A 25097-nucleotide genomic window follows, 5' to 3' on the forward strand; every position below is an offset into this window, starting at 1 on the left:
ATGCAGGAGGAACACAGCGTCGGCAAGCCTGACCTTTGCCAACGCAAGTAACAGGGAGAGGCATTGTTAGGTTTGCCCTGGAGTAGCAGCTGTGTGCCAGTTTCTTTTGTAAATGCTTTGATATTTTAAAACAGAAATTTTAGACGAGGAAGCCATGCTTTGCTGCTGTTACAATAGCAGCTCTTGTCTGTGGGTTCACTGAATGGAGACACAGATACCGGTGTAGCTTTAGTACTGTTAATAGTTCCTAAGTGCGTATAACAAACCTCTTCTTGATGGTTGTGTCCTCCCCTTATCAAGACTTTTAGCCCTGGCCTGTTTGACTCAGCGGTTAGAGCGTCAGCCCACAGACCAAAGGGTCACGAGTTCAATTCCAGTCAGGGGCATGTGCCTCAGTTGCGGTTTGATCTCGGGCCTTGAGATCATGCAGGAGGCAACCAGTCGGTGTGTTCATCTCATATCGATGTTTCTCCCCCCCGCCCCCACCTCCCACTCTATTTGAAAAATCAGTGGAAAAGTGTCCTCGGGTGAGAATTAAAAAAAAAAAAATGAATTTTACACCCTTTTAAAGCAGTGCCCACTGTGCTTATTATGGACACGTTGGCTGGTCTCAGATTAATGTCCCTTCAACAGCGTAGTGTGACTGGTTTTCTGTTTGGTTTCAGCCTCAGTGAATGTCTTCTGAGCATTTAGAAGACTGATGTGCATAGAGGATTCAGTGAGAAAGTTTTGCGTGATGTCCATTCCCACTGATGGCCGGCTGTCCCCGCTGTATGACATGGCCCCACCACTGCATGTTTCTCACTTCCTCCTCCACGCGCACAGCCCCAGCCCCAGGCCCAGCTTTGTTCAGCTTGCCACCTCTGACACGGATCTTGATTTGTATGTTGGTTTATCATCTCTGTACCTATCCTTCCCCCAACTAGACTCTCAGCCCTACGAGGGCTGGGCCTTTGCCCATCCCCTTGGTTTCTACAGTGCGTAGGGCAGAGAGTAGCTCAATCACAGCTTGTCTGCACATGGAATCGAGGGGTTCTGGATCCATAGGTAGGGGTCACCAGAAGGCAGATAATCTGGTGGCCACCACATGCTCTTCATCACTCCTAAAGGGGGCATCTCACCTTCTCGAGGCCACCGATAGCTTGGAAGGTCATGCTTGGTGGTGAGTGGCATGCTGAATCGAGAAACCTAATTAGTTTTCTTTTATCTTCAGTGAAATGTCTCTGAACCCAGACTGCTAGCGCAGTTGTGGTGTGTGTGCTGGTGTTCTAGAAATCGTGTGCATAGCCCTCCTCAGGGGTGTCCTTGGCCTCAGTGGGGTCCACAGGTCTGGGGACATGGCACCCCCTCCTCCTCAGCACTGAGCCAGACATAGGAGACACGCTGAGCAAAACGTCCACAGTTACTAGTTTGAATCCAACCAAAGGCAAATGCTTGATGGAGCACAACCAGACCGCTAGGCAGCAGAGCTCTGGCCCCGTCTGAGGTTTGCTGTCCTCGCATCGGCAGGGTGACTGCAGAATTGACATTGGCCATGGTTCCCAGGGTGTGTGATGTCACATGTCCAAGGCCAGGCCAAGCCGGGCACTGCCCAGAGACTGCAGCTGCACCTGGGGAAGTGGAGTTGGAGTTCAGAGATAGCACAGGGCGGCCCGTGGGCCTCCGCCCAGCTCCCCTTGTGTTCACCTCTTACATCCTCGTGTGCTGAAACAGGTGGCAGCAGCGTGCTCCCTGACCAGGCCGCAGGCCTCTGTTGGATTTCTGCAGCTCTCCACCTGTGCCTCCTCGGCCTGGGGTCCCTCCCAGAACCGCTCAGCCTTGGCCCTCTCCTGTGCCCCTGGTCTGTGGCAGTCTCCTACGCTGCCCTGGCTCTTCAGGACCTTGACAGTTTAGAGCAGTTCTGGTCATGTATTTGGTAGAATGTCCCTCAAATTGGGTTTGTCTGGTGTTTTCTTATGATTAGATGTGTGGGGCTTGGGGCTGGGTGCCGTGGGGAGTACTTGAGGACAGGGTGGCCACGTGGGCATGCGCCTTAGTGATGGATGTGCCTGCTGGTCCCCAGCCCCACTCCAGGGCTTCCGATGGCAGGTTTGGGCATGCACACAAATACAAGGTGTCCTCACCATGGCTACAGGAAGGCAAAACAGGTACACTTTAGAGGTTCAGCCACGGAGAATTAAATACATGTATATCTCTTCTGTGGGTTACTATATCGCACAACTTAGTGACGGCAGTGCTATTTAATGATATGAAAATGTTTCAATAGTATGTTAAAATGGGTTTTAAATAGTATGTACTGTATTCCCCCCCTCTTTTTTTTTCCTAAAAAATATTCTGTCCAACTGTTTTGAAATCCACGACCAAGAGAGATTAACCATATTTATCTCTGGTGATCAGATCACTTTTCTTTCTTATCTCTAGTTTCAATTCATCTTCACTAAACATTTTTGCCTTTGATTAAAGATTAATAAGTTAGTTTTAATAAAATGAAGTCAAAGGTGAACAGATGTGAGCTGAGCTGGTGTTGACAACAGGCGTCTAAGAGCCTGGATGGGAAAGGGAAGGGGAGGGAAAGGCTTTAGCTAAGGAGGCCCCACTGAGGCAGAGAGGCTCACTGCCCCGAGCATCCAGCTGGAGCAGGGAGGCCTTGGCCTGGCAGAAAGGCTTCTTTCCCTGGGACTGGGACTAAACAACCTGTCTGTAGAGTCCGGATGCAGACAAGGTTCAGGGGGCAACCTACCAGTGCTGGGGATTTGGGGGGGGGGGGGAGGTCTGCAGAGGGTGGCAGGGTGTGAGCCTCTGAGAAGGGACTGTGGGTCTGCCTCGGGCCAGTCTCAGGGTTGACCTGCTCCCTGCACCACTGCCCAGCAGGAGGCGTTGAACACTGGTGCATGGAGGTGCTGGTAACAGAGTGCGGAGGGTCAGAGGTGAGATGGAGTCTTGTTCGGTAAGGAAGGGCTTGGTCCTGGTCAACCAGCAGAGATGCTGGGCTTGAGATTTGAGCTTCAGTGAAGCCAGCTGCAGGCATGGAAGAGAGCGAGTGAGTGAGCAATGGAGAACACGTAAAGCACTTTATAAACAATCTCTTCTTCTTTTGTGCCGAGAGCACTCTGGGGTGTGTCTGCAGAGCTGGGGGCAGTAGGTGTGACAGCCTGGTCTGCTCGGTGTGGCAGTGGACCTGGCTAGGCACCTGGTGCTTCGTTGGTCTTGTGAGTTTTCATCTCTTTCTCACAGTGTTGTGCTGTGTTTTGTATTGTTTGAAGGCAAGAAATCTCCTTTCATCTTAGTAAGAGCTGTTGGATCTGCCTCAGAAAAGGCAACAGAGTTCGGGGGTAAAAGCAGTGACACAGGAAACAGAAACCTTGATTCTCATCACACCAAATAACTGAGAGCCTCCTGGACTTCTCCAGGCCTCAGAATCTTCTGGGCTTTCAATGGCCCAGCCCCTTCTTCCTAAATTCTAAGTGTGTGTGTAATTTTGTCAAGATTTATATGAAGGTCATCAATGCATCACCAGGTTTTAAATTGGTGTCAACGTGCCACCTATTACAGCACAGGGAGTGGGTCTCACGGTGGTCGGTGGTCCTCATTTACATAAGACAATGAGATCAGCGTTTCAGAATAAACACTATTATGCAACTTCGCTGGTGAAATCTTGCCCTCCCCACTTAGTCACTTGGCTTCAGGACCTGGATTCCAGCGAGACATTTGGTGCCATTAAATCCATTTGGCTCATCGTCAGTAAGTGGACAACTCTATTTCTTTCTTTCCTTTTTGATTGTGCCCAAATCAGCGAGTAGCGTCATAATCCCCAATGAAAATAACAGCTGGGAAATATCAGGGAACGTGCAGGTAGCCAGCAGGTCCACATTGGGCGGTGACAAGAGATGAACCCCTGGCTGGAGTGAGCATCGAGGGCTTTGCATATATACACGTGGGGGCTCTCTGGTTTGGGAGCAGCACGCTCAGGGTGAACACCCCCTCTTTCTTCCATGAACACTGAACTACAGCAAATCCTACTGTTTTCTGAGAGAATGTGGCCATTATGCACAGGCCTCAGGATCCCTACCTTTCTTCCCTTGGACCCCACAGACTGCACCACTCTCGGGGGGGGGGGGGTCCCGCGGTGCCCAGGTGCGCAGAGCACGGGACTCCACCGCAAGCGATTGGTGACCTCTAAATCAACACAGAGAAGTTCCTCTCGGTTCCAGTCCAGTCTCCAATTTTCAGCCTTGGGGAAATCAGTAACTGAAAAATAGACCCCTCACCCATGTTGTTTTGGAAAAACATTTTGAATTGTTTTTAGAGTTATACCTGAATAGTTTGATCAGACTCACCACTCAGTACAGATTGTGGTGGCCCAGCTCCCAGAAACACTGACTTGCTGCTGTCCTGAACACTTGTTTCTATATTCACTGTAAGTTTAGCTTCTAGAACAAAGGCATTTTTAAAAATTGCATTTCACAATTTGTTATAGTTCATGAGAATTCCAGTGGTCAGTTTTAAATGTCCCAGGCAGAAGATGGGAGAATTTCCTGCTTGTTTATTTTTCTTTAACTTTTGATTACAACAAATTTCAAATACAAAAGTAAAGAGAATGGCATTGTGCACCTTGTGTATCACGTCAGACTCGGTTGTCTAGCACATGCCCCATATTTTATCTACTGACCTCCCCCTCTGCTCTGTTTTTGTTTTTGTTTTTTGTTTTTTATCCTCACCCGAGGATATTTTTCCCTTTTTTGTACAGGTAGAGTGGGAGGGAGAGAGGGGAAGGGAGAGAGAGAGAGAAACATCGACGTGAAGGGACACATCGAGTGGCTGCCACCCGCACGACCAACTAGGGCCGGGGACAAACTGCAACCGAAGTACGTGCCCTTAGCGGGACCCGATTCGGGTCTCTGGACCGCAGGCCGACGCTCTAACCGCTGAGCCAAACTGGCCAGGGCTCTGCTCTGTTTTTTACAGCAAACCCCAGGCATCACATTTACAAATACTTCATTATAGAGCTCTAAGAGATTGGGTCTTTTAAAAACAATGTAACTATAATACTATTACAGTATCACATTTAGGATTCATTGTTACTCCTGAAACGAATATAATATTGTATATCAAATATAATTGAAAAAATGAATTTTTATTTTTTTTTCTTTATTGATTTTAGAGAGAGCGGAAGGAAGAGGGAGAGACAGAGAAACATCAATGACTAAGAACATCGATTGGCCACCTCCTGTGTGCCCCACTCCTGTGTGTCTCCCACTAGGGATCAGGCCCACAACCTCTTGGTGCATGGGTCGACGCTCAACCATTGAGCCACACCGGCCAGGCTGAATTTTTTATTTTATTTATTAATTAGAGAGAGGAAGGGAGAGAGAAACATCAATTTGTTCCACTTATTTATGCATTCATTGGTTGCTTGAAAAAATATTTTTAATTAAAAAAATTAGGATGAATTTTATCAAATAACTTAGTGAGCATTCCAGTGTTGCCAGTTGTCTCATGAATAAATGCCTATCTGCAGCTGGTTTGTCCACATAAGGATAGGACACAGTTGATGGATGCCCCTCCCCTCTCAGAGCCACTCCCCCGCTGTGCTCCCCGCCCTGGACTGTGGCGGAGTCCGGAGCAGCGGGCTCGCCTGTACTGGCTCACAGCAGTTTAACTGTGATGTGACACTTGGGGAGGCCGGGGGTGAAGATTATCCTGCTTCTGATTCCCTGAGGGTTTTAAATCTGTAATTTAGCCCTTTCCCAGTTTGGATAATTTTTGCAGTATTTTTTCAAAGTTTTTTTCTGCTCATTTCTCTCATCTTCTCGGATTCCAATGACATGTATGTTAGAATTGCTGATGTTGTTTCACCAGTCCCTGAGGTTTGGTCCTTTGTTCTTAGATTTGTTTTTTAAGTCTCTGTTCTTCAGGTTGAATAACTTTGGTTGAGCTATCTTTATATTAATTACCTTTTTATTCTCTGTCCTCCAATCTGCTATTAAGCTCATATAGTAAAAAAAAATTTTTTAATCCTCACTCGATATTTTTCTGTTGCTTTTTAGTTAGAGTGGGAAGGAGAGAGAGAGAAACATCAGTTTGAGGAGAGACACTGGTTGCCCCCTGCACAACCCTGACCAGGGTCAGGGATCAAACCAACAACTGAGGTATGTGCCCTTGACCAGGAATCAAACCCATGACTCTTTGGTCCATGGACCAATGTTTTTAATCACTGAGCCAAAGCGTCTGTTTAATTAAATTTTACTTTCGCCCTGGCTGGTTTGGCTCAGCGGTTAGAGCGTCAGCTCATGGACCAGAGACACCTGCATTCGGTTCGCACTAGGGGCACGCACCTCAGTTGCAGTTTGTCCCTGGCCCCAGTTGGGGTTGTGTGGGTGACAACCAGTCGATGTGTCTCTCCCTCATCGATGTTTCTCTCTCTCTCTTCCTTCCTCCCTCCCTCCCACTCTAACTGAAGATAAAATGCAAAAATGTTCTCGGGTGAGGATAAAAAATAAAATTAAAACAAACAAATAAATAAAATTTTACTTTTAGATATTTGATTTTTTAGTTCTAGAATTTGTTTTGTTTTTTTTTTTCCATCCTCACCCGAGGACATTTTTCTATTTTTTTGTTCAGATAGAGCGGGAGGGAGAGAGAGGAAGAGAGAGAGAGAGAAACATCGATGTGAAGGGACACATCGAGTGGCTGCCACCCGCACGACCAACCAGGGCCGGGGACAAATTGCAACCGAGTTACGTGCCCTTAGCGGAAACCGAACCCGGGTCTCTCCGTACCACAGGCCGACGCTCCAACCGCTGAGCCAAACCGTCCAGGGCTGGTTCTTTTTTTATAGTTCTGTCTCTGCTGGGTATTCTATATGCATTGTGAGCACGTTTTCCTTTACGTCTTTGGTTATGCTTGCTATGGATGCTTTACCTTGTCTGCTTGGAGCTGGTGCTGTGGGTGCTGCGTGAATGGAGGCAAAATAAGTGAGGTCTGCAGTATATGGGGTGGTGAGAGTGTTGCTGGGTGGGCAGTGCCAGGATGGACTAAGGTCCTGTTACGCCTGTTAAGTTCCGGGAAGGCCTCCTCAAGAGGGTAGCATCTGAGCAGAGACTTGACAAAAGGCAGCAGGGATGGGCACTGGGGCAGAGACTTAAGGTGGGCCTGGGCCTCCAGCAAGGAAGATCCCAGGGCAGCGCAGATACCAGGTGGATGAGGCGGTCAGCGGGGCGCTGGTCAGCTTCATCCTTTCCCTGAAGGTCCCTCTGTCATCACTCGTGTGCTATTTTCCTGTGATGATTTTTGTCAGCTGACTTAGCTGAAACCTGATGCTTCTAGAAGGATCAGTGTACAGTAGATGCCTGAGGATGTCACTGGCCCTCCCCGAGTCACTGAACCACCACCACTCAAGGCTCCTTTGAAAGGGACCTCTGAGCAAAACTGTGACTGTCAGAAGTACCCACCAGGTCCTGGTTTTGTAGCATAGATGCTCGACCCTGTCCCCATGGGCTGCATGCACTGCCCAGAGTGGATCTGTGGGGTGAGCTACCCCTCAGTGGCCATCCCAGCCTCTGGGCCCCAGAGCTGCCTGTCACCACCAACCCTGCTGGAGGGCCAGAGACAACTCGCTTTCAAAGGGGGTGAAGTCGTTCAGCAAGATGCATCCACTGATTAGGACAAGTGGTCAAACAGAGGTGTGGGAGGGCAGGAAGAATGCTGGTCTGTCTGCAGTGGTGACCCCCAGTAGAGACAGTGTCTGTGGGGGGCAGGGGCTAGAGGACCACCCTGACCTCTGACCTATGGACATGCCAGGTGTTGTGTGTGTGATTTCTACTTTACTGGTGAACTGACCTTGCCCATTATTTCTTATAAGTATGTATGTTTATGTGATAGCTGGACATGCTGGCCTCTCCCATGAGCCAGGCTCGTCCCTCTCTCCTGTGACAAGGGTGTGCTCGTCAACCGTGGAGGATGCTGGAAACTGCACTGGCTGTGTGGGAAGATCTGGACAAGCTGTGAGGGAAGGCAGGTCATCCTCCAAGACTGTGGGGTGAGGGTGATACCCACTTCCGGGCCCTGGGGCCCTGTGTGTTGACAGCCCACTCAGACGTGAGTGAGAGTAACACCCACTTCCGTGGGCGCGGGGGCCTTGTATGCTGACTGTCCACTAAGATGTGGGGTGAGGGTGAAACTCATGGGCACAGGACTCTGTGTGCTGACAGCCCACTCAAATGTGGGGTGAGAGATGAGGGTGACACGGTTTCTGTGGCACAAGAGCCCTGTGTGCATGTGAGCAGGAGCCCCCCCAGCTGCAGTGCTGGCGTAGACCCGCGCGCCCCACTTGGGGCCTGGACACGGCCTCTGGAATCGTGGAGCAGGGCCAGGTCTGTCCTTCCTCCTCGAGCGGAGCTTAGGGCTCAGCCTTCCTATGTCAGCGGGCCCTGAAAAGCACAGGCAGAGCCGGACATGTTGTCAGCCCTGTGGACGGCACTGACCATCACTTCCTAGCGTTCTGACAGGCACTCTGAGGCAAACTTTGGCTAATTTTTATGCACAAGTAACAAAAGACAAAGAAATGGTAATGCACTGTGCCCTTCAGCCTGATATATGTTAAATATTTGGAATATATTAATCCAAAAAAATCTGTTGCTAAGTCTAATTTCCGTTGACAGGAAGCATTTTCATATTTATTCAAACCAGTGAGCTAGCTAAGGTCATTACCGTGGATTTGTGTGGGGCTAGCTGGCGACACCTGCATAGATTGAGCGATGGGACACCTGGGGCTAGGAAGTCTGGTTGCCACAGCAACCAAGTATCAGCCAGCACCGTGACAAAGTGCAGTGGACACAGAGGGTCACTCTGTGGGTGTGTGGGTTACACTGGTCACTTCCTGTTCCCTGTAGTGCCCAAGGACATCCTTAAAACATATATTAACAATTGTTAAGTGCCTCATAGTTGGGAGCATGCGACTTAAAATGATTTTATTTAAAGCATGAAGCCTTTACCTGCTCTTTCAAAACCTACTTGCTAGAAATGAGCTCCCATTGATGATCAGAGAATGGCTGAAATGTCCTCTGCGCTGGCTGCTCGTAGGGTTAGGCTCTGCCAGTGGCAGGCGGGGCTCTTGTCCAAAGGACCCACCCAGCCCAGGCTGGTTCTGGAGACTCCTGGGCAGACCCGGTTCTAAGTGGGTCCTGTGGGCTGGGGTAGGGGCATAGGAAGCTCCAGACCAGGCCAGGGAGGTGGGCAGGAGCGTGGCCTCACTCCTGGAGTGGAGCTGCTGTCAGTACCTTCCTGGGCCCTGAGGATGAAGGGTGACCCTACTCTGTCCTCTTAGGGCAAGGGCAGCTCTACCAGCTCATTCTGACAACCAGAAGGGGTTAGTGGGCCTGGGCAAAGGCCTGTGAACCGTGCCCTCTCTGCAGGCATACGTGGGGTGCCTCTTGGCTGCGGCTGGTGAGTGTGTTTGGAGGGGAATGTAAGATGGAGAGGAGTCTGAGCACAGATTCCTGACCTCTGCTGGCCAGGCTGGGCGGGTTGCTGGGTGGCCCTGTCCAGGTAGAGAAAAGAGAAATGTATCTTCCCCACGACTTGCTAGATGATCACTTGATCACTCACTATCGGGATGCTATTTTTAAATGCTCAGATTTTGTCTTAGCCTCCCTCTTTTTTTTTTTTTAACCTGATCTCGTTTTATACTTTGTCTCGGTGAAAGAGGAAAATGTCTTAGCCAGTGGGTTGGTGGAGGGTGCCCATCGCAGCAGTGGTGTTTGCAGCAGTAACCGGGCAGCGGCAGCTCTCCCAGACCCGTCTGGGTGAGAGCCAGGTGAGCTGGTTCACGGACAGCAGCAGGGTCCTCCCTCTGCTCCTGGCTGCTGTGCAGCCCCTGCCACCCAGGCCTGGCTCTCGGGAGATACCCTGCAACAGAACTGTCCTTTCCTCACTCATCCGAGGCTACGTGTCAGTGGGAGTCGGGGCTCCAGCTGGCCCCCGCCAGAGTGTGTGCCAGGCCTGATCCTGTGCAGTGTTTCTTCTGTGTGCCAGGCTGCAGGCAGGGCACCCATGCTTGACCGCCACTCCACTTTCAAAATGCAACTTTCCTTAAGTGGCACCTTCAGTCACACATGAGTGACAGTGATTAAAACTCTAAAATGCAGCTCGGCAGAATGGTCATGCCTTGGAGGAACACAGAGTAGCAGAAACAGCCCGGAGTGCTGAGGATTTGTGAAGGCACAGCCCGAACCCTGGGCTACCCGAGAAGAAAGGCTCTTCTCTCGACCGACCATGACTTCACATGACGCTCAGAGCCCGCAAGACCTCCCAAGGCTGCAATAAGAGCCCAGATCTTTGAAGCGAGCACCCTGCATGCGTTATCACAGAAGTGACTTTCCCAGGAGTCAAAGACACACAGAGAAGTGGGGCCCGTAGGCCATGCGTTCATGACCACAGACAAGACCAAACGTTCCTTGTGACTCAGGGCCAGTGCCTGCCTCCCTCCCTCATGATGGCACAGCCCAGGTGGCCAGGTCCTAGGTTTTGGACAGACCCAGGTGGCCCTCTGCAGGTTATCATCTGCAGTCTGTGGTGGTCACCCACTCTCTACAGTCAGCTGGGAGGACCCAGGGATTGGAGTGAACAGCACCTGGCATCACAGTGAGTGAAGTCTGAGCTGCCCGCCTCATCCTGCCACCTTGCTGACCAAGCTCTGCCTGCGCTCCCCCTGCCCAGCCCCTCAGGAGCCATCCTGGCCCATTGGCCCTCAGCACACGTTCGCCGGGAAGCCAGGGCGGGGGCGTGAGCAGGACCCAGAACCATCCACCAGCACGCCAGTGCTCCTTCAGCTAGCCCCCACCCCGTAGATGTGCACCCCACATCTCACACATCGGCTCTCAGAGCCTCAGCTCCCTGTCACAGCAGGCTCTGCGTTTCTTCAGAGGTCTGTGCTGTGTGACAAAGTAAGGGGCTGCACCTGTGGAAGACAGGGTCACCCTCATCGGCATCAGGGTGCTATCCCGAAGCTCATCTTTGCCGTGCCAGCGACTGCAGACAAGACTGGTGTGCCACTCTGGAACTTTCCATCCTAGCATACAACCCATAAAGATTCAGGAAGTAACTTTTAAGAGCTTGAGTGGTCTCCAGGGCATCGTGAGGAGCCCCGGGTGGCCGAGGGTGGGGGCTCAGCGCAGGAGTGACAGCCCGTCAGGAGGGAAGCGCTCTTCTCCATTTTCCTTGATTGTAACGTGAAGCTAATGGGTTCCTACTTCTAACATGGATGGTGGCTGTCATTTCTGAAGGATCCATATGTGTGCAATTTAATTACTCTTTCTAAGTTACTAGAATAGTTTCAAGGAAGGTAATGAAGCCTCAGTTGGTATTTTCTTTCTAGAGTGGCCACCCCGGCAGCTTCCACCTCTGATATGTCAGTCTAGATGATTTCTTCTTGGTCAGAGGAGGCTTAGCTTATACTGTGTTGTCCTGGACTGCAGGTGACCTCTGAGCCCCCAGCCTGGCAGCCACCCTGTCAGCTGGAGTGTGTCCGCTGGCTCCCCGTCTCGGCGTCCAGGGCGCGGGCAGTGAGCATCCCCTGTCGAGGAGCAGCCAGGGCGAGGCCCATTGCTGCTCAGCCTGCAGGCACCTCCACTGGCCGGCGCTGCGGAGGCCAGGCCTCTTGGTGCTGACTTTCTGGTCTTCAATAGAAAATGTCTTCACTTTTCTTCACTTGCCCCTCAGTAGATAGAAAAGAAACATCAGCACCATTTTTATGTCAGTTTTAAAATAAAACTGGGCCAGAGGCGTGAGGGACCCCCACAGATCAGAACTTGGGCCAGCAGGCCGAGGGTCCAAATTCAGCATGTTTTATGGGGCCTTTCCTCAGACTTTGCAAGCAACTGCCCTGGCAGACATGGGTCATGTGCCCATGCCAAGGAGTTGTATTTAAACTCGCAAATCAGTAGAAGGAGAGTGTTTACCTGTTCTGACTGCTTGAGTCTATGCAGGCATGGCTAGTCTTGGCCAGCAGGGCTAAGCTGCCCACAGACCAGAAGATGAGGGGCTATGGCCGCCCTGAGACCTGGATGCCATGGATGACGGGCAGCCCTGAGCTCTGGTCAACACTGCATCAAGGTTCACTGTCCCATCAGGACCAGGCTAGAAGACCCCGCAGCTTACCCTAGTGTGGTTCGTCCCCACCCTGCTACCTGTCTGGGACATCCCTGGGAGACAGTGGCCAAGCTCACTTTTCCTCAGAAAGGAGAAAACACCACACGGGGAGCTGCTCGCCGCCTGGACTCTGCCCCGGTGGCCACTGGATCCCTCACTGTCCAGGGCAGGGAGCACAGTTCCTCAGTCTCACAGCTGGAGGCGTTCTCCCTTCGGTTTCATGTGGAAACTTTCCCAATGTGGCTGTTCAGGGTTGCTCTGTAGTATTCAGAACGAACCAGCAGCCACAGAAGTGAAAATTCCAGAAACAGGCAGGTGCAGCTGATACTCCATGGCTTCCTCGTGGGCATTTGTTAACTTTCACCCCTAAAGCCACTGGCAGGACCATCCCGCCCACACCGCCAATGGGACGGAGAATTCCAGGGCCACTACGATTGTTAAGCAGATGGCTGCCAAGTGAAAGAGCCAGATATATTTACACCCGCCTCAGAGGCCCCAGCACTGGTTGAAAGGCCCCAGCACTGGTTGAAAGGCCCCGAGCACTGGTTGAAAGGCCCCGAGCACTGGTTGAAAGGCCCCGAGCACTGGTTGGAAGGCCCCGAGCACTGGTTGAAAGGCCCCAGCACTGGTTGAAAGGCCCCGAGCACTGGTTGAAAGGCCCCAGCACTGGTTGAAAGGCCCCGAGCACTGGTTGAAAGGCCCCGAGCACTGGTTGAAAGGCCCCAGCACTGGTTGAAAGGCCCCGAGCACTGGTTGAAAGGCCCCGAGCACTGGTTGAAAGGCCCCGAGCACTGGTTGAAAGGCCCCGAGCACTGGTTGAAAGGCCCCAGCACTGGTTGAAAGGCCCCAGCACTGGTTGAAAGGCCCCAGCACTGGTTGAAAGGCCCCGAGCACTGGTTGAAAGGCCCCGAGCACTGGTTGAAAGGCCCCAGCAATGGTTGAAAGGCCCCGAGCACTGGTTGAAAGGCCCCGAGCACTGGTTGAAAGGCCCCAGCAATGGTTGAAAGGCCCCGAGCACTGGTTGAAAGGCCCCGAGCACTGGTTGAAAGGCCCCAGCACTGGTTGAAAGGCCCCAGCACTGGTTGAAAGGTACTTTAACTGATTAAGAGGCAGCTAGTTGAGCCTGTTGGCTGGTGGGTCAGCACTGCTGAGTCGCGAGCTGCCCCGGCGGTGTGCTGCGTGCTGCGCCACCGCGGGCGCGCGGACAGCCTCTCAGCCGCAGGAAGCCGCCACGGCAGTGCACTGGGCATTTGTTTTTCTGGGGATGCCTCCCCACCATGCTGAAGCGGAGAACAATGGTGTTCCTTGTGCAGGCAGCACAGCTGCTGAAACTTGACAAGATCCAAGCAAAGAAAGCAGAAGCAGGTGGGTCTGCAGGCGACCCTTTCCTCCCCAGCGGTATCAGGGAGTGCTGATGGCCAGAGGGCCAGCGGCCAGCGTGGCGGCAGCTCCAGTGAGAGGGGCAGGTGGGAGCAGAGGGGTTCCGCAGTAGGAAGCCTGCACGCCTTGACTTCCAGGCGTCCACACTCCCGTGCATCCTAGCAGGGCAAGGAATGTTTCAGGGGGGCCAGGAAGCAGGAGGGCCAAGTGTCCCTCTGCTGGTACATGTACATCCCTAAGGTGACAGCATGCCCCATCCCTTGCCTACCCTGTCACCTGCTTCCTGGCACTTAGATGGGCTCTGGGCTTCGCCATTTGCATATCACTTTGATTGGTGTCACTCAAACAGCATATTAAAATTCCGTTCATCACATCTGTGCAAAGTGAGGTGACAATTAGAGGAGGCAGGCCGCACCCAGGGAGGCTCTGCTCACCCACGTGGGTCTCAGAGCTTACGGGGGTTTGCAGGGATGCGGGCGAGGCAGGCTTTGCACTGGAGTCGGCGAGGACCCCGCAGTTGGGGTGGCAGGTCAGCTCCTTAGGCATCCTGGTGGTGTTCAACCTGGCGCTCTCCACCTGCTCTGCTCACAGGGCTGCGAGAGGCATGGCCGTCTCACCACCAAGTGGAGGAGGGATCGGAATGAGCCTTTGAGGTGTTTTCTCAAAAAGTGGATGTGTCTACAGATAAGTGCACCCAGAGCTGTGGCTGCCACCACTTCCACTCTGTGTCCTTTGCTTACACATATATTATAAAGTGCACTCCAAGTGAAATGAGTCCAAATTTAATGAAAATTATCTCAAGATAAAACTAGAGAAATTGGCCTCTGGAACAGTTCGTTTTTTCCTGGGTAAGAGAAGGGGAGTTTGAAGCCAGCTCCAATGCAAAGGTCTTCGGAGACCACGAGCAGGAAGGAGGAAAGCCTTGCCCCACGTGAGCAGTTGCTGTGTCTGAAATCTCATAAAACTAGTGTAGGCGCTTTCTGAGTTTTCCCTTTTGAACCTCTGAGGGAAGTCTGGGTGTGTGTCCAGTGTGGGTCGGGTATAGGGGGGCCCTGGAGGGGCCAGGCTGAGCCATGTGGGCATCCCAGGAATCCAGCCTCTCCTTCCTGGCCTTGGCCAGAGACTGCGGCTCAGCTCTTCTCTGCCGTCAGCCGACAGCTGTGCCACGGGACCCCCGCAGTGGGCATCCCATGCGTCCAGCCTCCCCTTCCGGCCGTGCTGTGGCTCTGGCTGCCCGCCTTGCCTTCCCTGCCAGCACTGTCCAGGCTCCTTTCTGCTTCTGGAATCATCTCTGGACGAGGGCAGGGTGCGTGCTGATGGCCCCAGAGTCCCCAGCACAGGGCATGTAACTCTACCAACACCAGCTGCCCATCCAGGATGAGACTACCAGCCCCTCTGGGTGGTGACAGATCACTGTCACCCTGGTGTCAGGCATGCTGCTCTTGGGCACTGCTTCTGCAAGTGACCCGTTCTCTCCACAGAAGAACTGATTTGGGACTGGGGTTTCAGAAATCCACAGAACATGTGAGAGTAGATGGAATCCTGCCCCTTCCCCCATCTTATGGAACATTGCAAACTACATAGAGTTCCAAACAAGTGTACAGTGAAACTCCTGAGCTCCCCCTGCCTGGACTCTGCGGCTTGCCTTTCACTCTGCTGGCTTCATCATGTGTCTGTTTGCTCCTCAACTTTGTGTTCGGTGCACCTCAAAGTAAGTTGCAGGCCTGAAGATCTGTCCATCAGCCCTAGAACGAGGGTTCAGAATTCGTACAGGTTTGTATGTCTGTTTGAGGAAGAAACCAAACAATGGGACGATAGACCCTACGGTGACCAGCACAGACTCCATGTCCCCCAGCCCGCCTCCCCAGGCAGCTGTGTTCCGAGTTTTTTCACCTGCATTAGTTTTCCTCATCCTAGAACCTTCCATAAATGGTACCACAGAATGTGCCCTTGTTTAATGCATCTTTCATGCAGCATTGTATGTATTAGTGGGAGTTTGTGCAATACACAAAGTGCGGGCTCCTTTCGAAGAGCCCGCTTTACAACTGCCTGAAGCCTGTTCTGGGTTCCGGGCGACAGTGTGAGCAGCTCTTTCCACAGTAGGGACCGACTCAGCGAGGTTCCGGGCTTGGGTGCCCTCCGCTCTGAGACGAGCACTCGGTGCCCCACACTCACCTGCGTTTCTCACGTGAGGTTCCGGCTGGGAGAATGAGCTAGCTGTGGAGCTGCCATAACAGGCGGAGCCCACGTGGGGCTGACAGGAGAGTTTAGCTGGAGCCACTAACACCTGCTCCTGTTTCTCCCCCTGACTTACTCCCTCACCTAGGGCTGGCAGGGCCATGTCACCTGTACTTGTCCCGTGTCTCCTTATGGTGCCATGTGACTCTCCATGGCTTCTTCCTTCCCCTGGGAAAGACGAGGGCTGTGTCATCTGTATCTGTCCCATGTCTTCCTGTGACTTCCTCCCTCACTTGGGGCAGAAAGAGGCTGACACCTGTACCTGTCCCTCCCTCATCTGAGACAGACAGGAATCAGAGTCAGCTTTGCATTCAGAACCTCACATGCAGGTGTCTGGCCTCCTTGGTGCACGCTGTCCACCCTGTGAGTGCTCCTCGGGAAGAATGCGTAGAGCCATGCACTGAGATGCAAGCCTGCTGAGTGGAAGAGGCTCCCAGCACCCACGGGCAGAGTGTGCTCTCCCGAGGCCGCTTCGCGGTTGCAGCTCTGAGAAGGACAGGAGGCAGTGGGCTGGATGCAGCGGGCTTGGATCGGCACTGGGGCCCGGTGCCACAGCTGCCACCACGGTGCTCTGTGACTGGGCTGACATGCTCCTCGGCCACTGCATTGGTCCTATGCATCTGACTGTTAAGTTAAACTGAGTTTGCGCCTGTTTCTGTAGAGTGTCCAGCTGTGGTTAACATGGCCCTTTGTTCTCTTCCTGTCTCCATTCAGGATGGGAGTCCCAGCTTCTGGAAACGGGGTTTCTGGGGATTTTCCTGTGCCCTCTTTGGACTCTGTCTCGACTGCCCAGGGAGACCCCCACATCCCGGATTGTTCTGTGGGGCTTTCGGTGGCTGATTTTCAGAATCATGCTCGGAGCAGTAAGTAGAATTTTTATTTGTAATATTTGGGGGGAAATGTACTAAAAATGGAATGTCTGAAACATTTCGCATCACTTTAAGTCTATAAAGAAGGGCACCTGTAATTCTCAACGAGAAAGCCACGCGACGTCCTTCTGTGTCTCTGCCTGTTAGTGTCTTCTCTGGGACACCATGCTCCCAGGCCTGGGGAGGGGTTCAGTGTGCGCTCTGTGCTCCGCCGGTGCCGCTCGCCCGTGTTCTCGTGTGCTCTCTCGCTGGCCCCGGAGACGAGGGCACTGTAGCTTCTGACTTCAACAGAGCCTTTGAAAGTGCATGTCCTACTTTTCGTTTCACTAGCAGCCGCCTGAAAGTTTTTCAGAAACAATATCTGAGCCCTAAAATCAGGAGTAACGTGTCTCCTTCTGGCTTCGACTGTAGACAGACAGATTGGCAATTTTCCCTTCATTTTCATGCTACTTCTCTCCCTTTGTAAATAAGATCGTAATTTTGTATTAAAACATTATGCAGTACCAAATTTTCTTCCATTAGAGACCTTGTCAGATATGCTGTGTTCATTTGCTGTAAGTGTTTCCTTGGGAGACCGTCATAAGCTTGCAGAATTGTTGGGGGACAGAGCAGAGAACTTGCTCCTGACCCGCCTGAGAGCAAGCTCCTCCATCCACGGGGACCCCTCACCATGTCTCCTCTCGTCCAGACCCGACACTGCGGGTCCGATGTGCCCCTGCCCAGCCTGAGGTCCTGTGTTCCTGGCAGGAGGTCCTGCTCTCCTCCGGGGGCAGCGTCCATCTGTCCCACCGCTGGCTCAGGCAGGCCCGGCTGGTCCTCACACAGTCAGTTTCTTCCACGATATAATTAGTGAGTATTTTGTGGTGAGGCCCTCTAAAGGCATGCGCTGTCCCATCTCATCAGGTGTTCAGCTCACTCGTGTGTTTTCATCTGTGAGCGTGCAGTCCCGCGCCCTCTGCACAGCACTGATCGGCATGCCTCTCTGGGCATCAGTGTGATGCCCTCCTTCCCTGTGTCTGTCCCATGCTCCATCGCCCTCAAGTCGGCTCTGGTCCTGGCGACCTGTGAATGAGTGATGTGGACAGTGTCCCGTCCTCAGCAGCCCTGCTCAGCTCCTACACACTCAGGCCCACGGCTCTTCTGTGGAGCCAGTCTACTCCCAGGTCCTCCCTCCTCCTGCTGCCTCCCATGTCCCGGCAGTAGTGTCTTTCCCAGAGCACCTGCCTTCCCTCGGTGTGCCCGAAGCAGGACAGCTCCAGTTGTCATTTGTGCCTCCAGCCAGGTTGCAGGCTTCATTTGCTCCAGGACTCACCTGTTCATTGTTCTGCTGGTCCGAGGAATCCGTGAAGCTCTCCTCCGACACCACGGTTCAAATAACTCACTCTTCCCTCAGCCTTCTTCCCCGTCCAGCTTTCACCTTGTATGTGGGAACTGACCAGTACTCGCTCTCAGCTAGCCCCGACGGGCATGGGCCCTGGGAGGCATGGTGGAGTCCTAAGGCGTGCACCTCCCAGCTCTTTCTGGCACTGTCGGGGGCCCACTCACCGCACTTCAGACTCCCTCGTCCGTAGCTGTCGTCATGGCACGATGGCCATCTGAGGTTTGGTTAACTGTGGCCAGGGCCCGGCGTGACTGGTCACATCTACTTGCATGGGTGGTGAGCAGGCTTCCAGAGGCTGTGGCAGTGCTGGCCAAGGGGCAGACTGTGTGTAGCAGCCCGGAGAGCACCCTGCTTGGTTGGCAAGGTTCCCGACCTGGATGGGTGGGAATAGCTTACAGATACTGGGAAATGCCATGTTGGGGTGCTTATGTGTCTGGATTCCACACAATCCAGGTGTGATGCTTTCTCTAAATGTATTTTCCCATTGAATTAGAAAAATAGTCATTTTCATGGTTCCGCTTAATGAAACATCGGAAGTTATTAGTTGTCTGTAGTTCCTTGTCTATATGAGACTTGATTTTGGATTGTCTCCTTGGATGGCCTTGAAAAGTATAAAAATGTATGAAATGTGCCCTGGCCGGGTGACTCAGTTGGTTGGAACGTCATCCCATGCACCAAAAGGTGCTGCGTTCAATTCCCAGTCAGGGCTCGTATGGGAGGCAACTGATCGATGTTTCTCTCTCACATCAATGTTTCTTTCTCTCTAAAATAAATAAAAACATATCCTCAGATGAGGAATAATTTTTTTAAAAATGTGTAAAATGTTTCAAAGGACCCTGTTGGGGACCCCAGGGAACAGCAGCTTCGTGAGGTGGGACAGGTAGAGCGAGGCCCCGGCTCGGGCAGCCAGCCTGGAGCTCGGGACGGCGGGACTGTCGGACTGTCGGGCTGTCTCGTGCAGGGTCTGTGATGCCGAGAGCTGCCCGAATCCCCACCAGCCTGACAGGGTGCGGTGGATCATCAGCACATCCTGAAGCACCTTTTATGGTGTTTTGATTGACTGTTAGCACCAGCTGGGTAAGAAATTATCAGGCGTGCTAAAAGGTATAATTACTTGATTTAGTCTGTACGTTGGATATTATTCATCTTCCTTCAGTAGAAAGTAGAAAGTAGAGTTGACTTGACAAAAAAAGTGCCAGCAGCAAAGTGTCCATCGTGTGTGAGGTGAGAGAAACCACAGCAGCCCTGGTGAGGTGACAATGACTGAATGAAGCCCCTGTCCAGCCCCCAATCTGCCGCTGCTGGGTCAGAACCGGTGCCCGAATCAGCTTAGGGGTAACTGTTCTCAGCACTCAGAAACCGCTGTGGTTTTTGTCATCGGGCAGTGGTTCACACGGCCTGGAAGACGGGTGGGGTCGGTCTGGGCGGGAACCCTGAGCTGTGCAGGTGAAGGTGCCGGACAGAAAGAAGGAAACCACGTGGCCTCCATGCCCCTGGAAGGCCTGCACTTGCCGGTTTCTGTCCTTAAGGCGTCTATGTCCTGAGCCCTTGTGACCCAGAGGTGGCCCAGGCTACCCTACTCCCTGTAAACAGCTGGGCACTGGACACACTGCATGATGCAGCTGTTTTCGTGTCAGTAACAGACAGTGTGGGATGGGGTCCAGAGGGAAACACATGCCCCTTGACAGCCTGGCTGTGTGTGAGGAGGGGGTGGGTGCAGGCAGAGCGGGGGACCTTGCCCCTGCTGGGAGCGGAGGATGGAAGGCAGTAGGGCTCTGCTAACCCTGCTGGAATTCCAGGGCGTGCAGAGAAGAGGAAACTGCACAGAAGGAGCTCAGGGACATGGCATCCCTTCCATTGCAGCCGGACAGAAATGCATCGCTCAGTCTGATCACGAGAAAACGCCAGTCAAACCCCAGCTGAGGAATATTCTTCAAAATTACCGACCAGAATTTTCAAGTATCGGAATCATGAGATGCAATTAAAGACTGAGGAATGGTCAGACTCCAGGAACATGACAGTGAGCGTGGCACCCTGGATCATCTCTGCTACAGGAAGGATAATGGGAAAACTGCTGGAATCCAGGTAAGGCTGGTAGTGTCATAGTATTGAATTAGTAGCAACAGGTATACAGGAACTCCAGGCTATATTTACAGCTTTTCTGAAGTCAAAGAATTTTTCAAAATAAAAAGTTAAAGAGAAATAATATGAACACAGAGCAGGCGATTCGAGGAAATGGTTAAATTCCTTCAAAGACATAGGGTTACCAACACAGCAGAGGAAGAGACAGGAAGCTGAAAAGTTCTATAAACTGAAATCATTAACACAGACAAACCAAAAGCGCCTTCCAACTGAGAAAACTCCAGGCCCAGAAGCTTTTCCTCATTAGTTCTATAAAATATCTAAGGAAGAGACTATATGAATTCTATACACCCTCATTCAGAAAGCAGAGGAGAGGCAACCTTTCCCAACTCATTTCTCTGAGGCTGTCAAAGACAAGGACATGTCAATAACAGGAAATTACCGAGCAAATTCTTAAAGAGCACGATATGAAATTCTTAAGGAATTATTAGCAAATGAACCCAGCAGAACATGAAAAGTATAAATGCATCAAGACCATATGGGCTCTTCCCCCAGAACTCAAGATTGGCTGGACATGAGTGAGTTGATGTGATTCACCAAATACAAGATCAAGGGAGAAAGATATAAAAGGATATAATCGCCCTGGCCGGTTTGGCTTAGCAGTTAGAGCATCAGCCTGTGGTCCAGAGAGACCCGGGTTCAGTTCCTGCTAAGGGCACATACCTCGGTTGCAGTTTGTCCCGGGTCGTGCGGGTGGCAACCACTTGATGTGTCCCTTTCACGTCGATGTTTCTCTCTCTCTCTGTCTCTCTCTCTCTCTCTCTCTCTCTCTCTCTCTCTCTCTCTCTTCCTCTCTCTCCTTCCCACTCTATCTGAACAAAAAATGGAAAAAATGTCCTCGGGTGAAGATAAAAATAAATAAATAAAATGATATAATCATCTCAATGTAAGAAATGTATTAGACAAAAATTCAACAATGTTTTAAAAATCTCAGCAAACTAGAAGTAGAAGGACATGTCCTCAACCTGATAAAAGACAAGTATATATAAACTATCTCTATCTAATACTGGACTGAATGGCAAAAGGTTGAATGTTTTTCTCATAAGATTGGGAACAAGGGAGGGTTGTCCACTCTCATCACATCTATTTGACAGCGTATTGAAGATCTTAGCTTGTGCCATAAAACAAGAGAAAGTAATAAAAGCCCCAAAGATTGGAATGGAAGAAATGAAGTCATCTGTTTTCTCAGATGAAAAGGTCATGTATGTGGAAAATCATAAGGGTCCTTAGAACCAGTGAGTAAATTTAACCAGAGTGCAAGATTCATGGGCAGTACACAAAATAATATTTCTATATGCTGGCAAAATTTTGGAGAATGAAATTGAGAACAATTTTGAATAAGAGTCAGGTTGTAGAAGTAACACTGCTTGTTCAAGGCTTCCCAGAAGACAGTCATTGAGACAGTGTGGCGTAGGCAGAGGATGGTGACTTATCAGTGAAGTGGGTTAGATCATCTAGAAATAGCCCCACAGTGAAATCACAGTGAAATTATTTTTGGACAATACACAAAGTCAATTTAACTGAGAAAGAAAAGTCTTTTGAGCAAATGGCACTGGGCTGCCTGGATGTCTGAGTGGGTGACACGGACCCAACCTGTTCATCACACCAGACGCAAACCTGGTTTGAGATACACTGTAAACACAAAACTTGAAATTGTAGTACTTCTTGAACATAGCATAAAAGAATATGTTTGTAGTCTTGGGAGAGGCAAAGATTTACAACACAGTGTGAGAACATTAATCATAAAAGAAAAAATGGATCAATTGGACTTCATCAAAATTAAAATCTGTTCTTCAAAAGACAGCATTGACAATGGCAAGTCACAGATTGGGAGAAAATATTCACAATACCATTATACCTGATTAAGAACCACTACCTTGGATATGTAAAGAACCCAAAAACTCAATAATAAAGACAGTTCAACACTTCATAAATGGCTGTTATAATGACTTGAAAAATTGCTCAGCTTTATTGGCTGTTGGGGAGATGCTAGTAAATCTACAAGATACTGCTGCATGCCCACAGAATAGCTAAAATTAAAGATGGACAAAAGCAAATATTGGAATGTATCTTAGTTTGCTGAGGCTGTTCTAACAAAATATCACAGACTGGGAGACTCAAACATTTATTTCCTTATAGTTCTAGAGGCTGGAAGTCTAAGATCAGTGTTCCAGCTAATTCTGTTCCTGGTGAGGACTCTCCTGGCCTGCAGATGGCTGCTCTCCCCGTGTCCTCACCTGGTGGAGAAGGAAGCTCTGGCGTCTCTTCTAATAAGTGCACAAATCCGATTGAATCGGGCCCCCACCCTTATGTCCTCATCCAACCTTGATTAGTGCAGCTACAGCCACACAGGATTTGGGGCAGGTCGCAGATATCCGGTCCGTAGCAGCAAGGATGTGAACAAGGTTGCTCTCCTGCATTGCCCAGGCAGGTGTGTGAAACGGCTCTGGGGTAACCGTGTGGCGGTTACTTACAAAATTCACCTTCTCTCACCCTGGCCAGTTTGGCTCAGTGGTTGCAGCATCGGCCCACAGACTGAAGGGTCTCGGGTTCAATTTCTGGTTAAGGGCACATGCCTGGGTTGGTTGCAGGTTTGGTCCCCAACCCTGGTTGGGGTCGTGTGGGAGGCAACCAATCGATGTGTCTCACCTCGATGTTTCTGTCTCTCTCCCTCCCTTCCAGTCTATCTAAAATCAATGGAAAATATCCTCGGGTGAGGATTAACAACAACAACAAAATTAACTTGATTCTCACTCTACCACCCAGCACTTCCCCTCCTCGATACTCACCCAAGAGAATGAAAACACGTGCTCTAAAAGGTCTTTAACACAAACACGGCAGCACTGCTCACACGCACCAGGCACCGGAAACCAACCACAGTCCATCAGCAGGAGGACAGGTGGACGCCCCAGGCCACACCCCCACTGGAAACCAGGCAGCAGTGAAGAGGGGCACACACTGCGTGCTGTGTGACAGGCCTGGAGGACCTGGCAGCACCGTGCCGAGTGAGGGAAGCCAGACACGCAGCACCGCGCTCTACGTGAGCCCGTGTGTAGGAGGTTCGAGAGCCGGGAGAGCCGCGGAAGACATGGCCTCTGAGATTCGGGGTGAGGATTGACTGGGGTGCGGGAGGCATGTGGGAATTTGAGGGGGGTGAAAAGTCCTGTGTGCTGGTGGGGTGAGGGTCCCACAGGTGAGCACACCCACAAAGCTCCTCAGCCACACACTTCAGGACAGGATGAAGTATTTTGAACCTGACAGGAGGCCAGCAGCAGGGATCTTCAGGGGAGAAGCCCCACAGAACAGAGACATCGCCTTGTGGGCAGGACTGCGGAGCGAGCCAGGTCCTCCTCTGTTCCTCCCTTGCGCAGCAGATAAGACCTGTGCCTTCAACCCTGGACAGACCATTTCCCTGACCAGAGGCCGAAGCTCAAAACGGGCCCCAGGGCGCAGCTGCCTGCCCCGCTCCCTGTGCCAGCTTCGGGCCTGGGCTGTGTGGGGTGGGATGTCCTGTTTCCTCTCCTAGTTTTTGGTGCCCACTGATGAATAGTGATGTGATAGCCTCAAACTGTCACCACATGGTCCTGGTGGAGGCAAGATGGTCACCCCACTGTTGACACGAGTGGATTGGAGCTGAGTTCAGGCAGCATCGGGGGTGTCTCCCTCGGCTCCCTCTGTGCAGCTCCAGGCAGCCTCAGCTGGGGCTTCGTGAATTTGCAGCCTGAAGCCAGGCTGTAAGCAGGAGCAGGTGACGCCGCTTCTGTCTCCCTGTCCTCCCACCACAGGTGACCCCATTCAGCTTCCTTCCTCAGAACGCAGACCAGGCTGCTCGGGACTGCAGCCGTGCCTTTCCCCCGGCGTGGGGCCAGCACACTAACTGTCTGGGAGGAGAGTCCGGGTCATTTCTCCGATTTGGGACTAATTTTCTGCTCTAAATGCATAGATTTTGGTCATATTAGAGTGTAGAATCTCTCACTTGCAGACATGGGAAATGTTATGGGTGTCTACGTCGCTGTGTTTAAGGTAATAGGTTGCCGTTTTAAAAAAAAGTTTTCACTTTTTTCTCAGTCACAATTTTTGTCAAGACAGAATATATGTGTGTGTGACTGAGTTTATGCTGGCCAGAGTTTTTACCCCGGAGCACATCAGAAACCTGTCACCGAAGCCTGGAGCCCTTTGCTTCTGACCCTGCACCTCCCGTGCGGAGCAGACAATGGGTTTTCCACACGCTGCTTTGGAGCTGAAGCTGTCCTTGATTATGTCATCCTGCGATAGGCTGATGAACTGTGTGTGCTGAGGGTTTAGCGCTCTCAGTTGCTAAAATTCTGGGAATTGAGCCAGTGCCCTTGTTGCTGGGAATTCTCAGACCTGGACAATACCAAGGCCACGTGGTTTCAGTTTGACCTCCCCCACCCCAAGAATTGAGAAGCCAAAGCCCAGGCTCTTCTGCACCTCCCTCTCTCCAGCTCGCTGCCCTTCTCCTGGCCTCATCTGGGGGCAACAGCTGAGGGGCAGGGCTCTTTGCTGCCACCTGAGACCTCTCCCTGTAGGAACCTGCTTTGGTGTAAGCATTATCTCTCAGAGAACATGCAAACCTGAGCAACACTAGGTGAAAAACACCATGTCCAAATGCTCTTCGGAGTCATCAGAATAAGGACAGTGGATGTCAGGAACCTGACCACTGATGAATTCTACTTCTGGGGGATCCATCTTCGACATCGCGGCTCTGCTCCCACTGTGTGTCAGTGTGGCTTTCCTTCCCTGCGTGCTCTCTCCAGTTCTTTCAACGTCTTATACCACGTTTCTCCTGATATTAAATTATTTGTATTATTGCTTTGCATTTTAAGGGTTAAGAATTTAGTACCCTTGCCCTGGCCGGTTTGGCTCAGCGGTTGGAGCATCGGCCTGCGGTCCAGAGAGACCCAGGTTCAGTTCCCCCT

At 51.5% G+C, this 25097-nt stretch overlaps 1 protein-coding gene across 2 annotated transcripts in view; it reads left to right on the top strand.

Moving 5' to 3' along the window:
• Nucleotides 1-25097, top strand: part of LMF1 (lipase maturation factor 1) — a 109190-nt gene that overhangs the window by 35211 nt on the left and 48882 nt on the right. For both annotated transcript variants that reach the window (XM_036280493.1, XM_036280492.1), the window contains one exon: nt 16480-16628. In XM_036280493.1, coding sequence (XP_036136386.1) covers nt 16480-16628 — 149 coding nt within the window. The remainder of the gene's footprint in view (nt 1-16479; nt 16629-25097) is intronic.

This window comes from Molossus molossus, unplaced genomic scaffold (assembly GCF_014108415.1).
Source record: "Molossus molossus isolate mMolMol1 unplaced genomic scaffold, mMolMol1.p scaffold_m16_p_3, whole genome shotgun sequence".
NCBI lineage: Eukaryota > Metazoa > Chordata > Mammalia > Chiroptera > Molossidae > Molossus > Molossus molossus.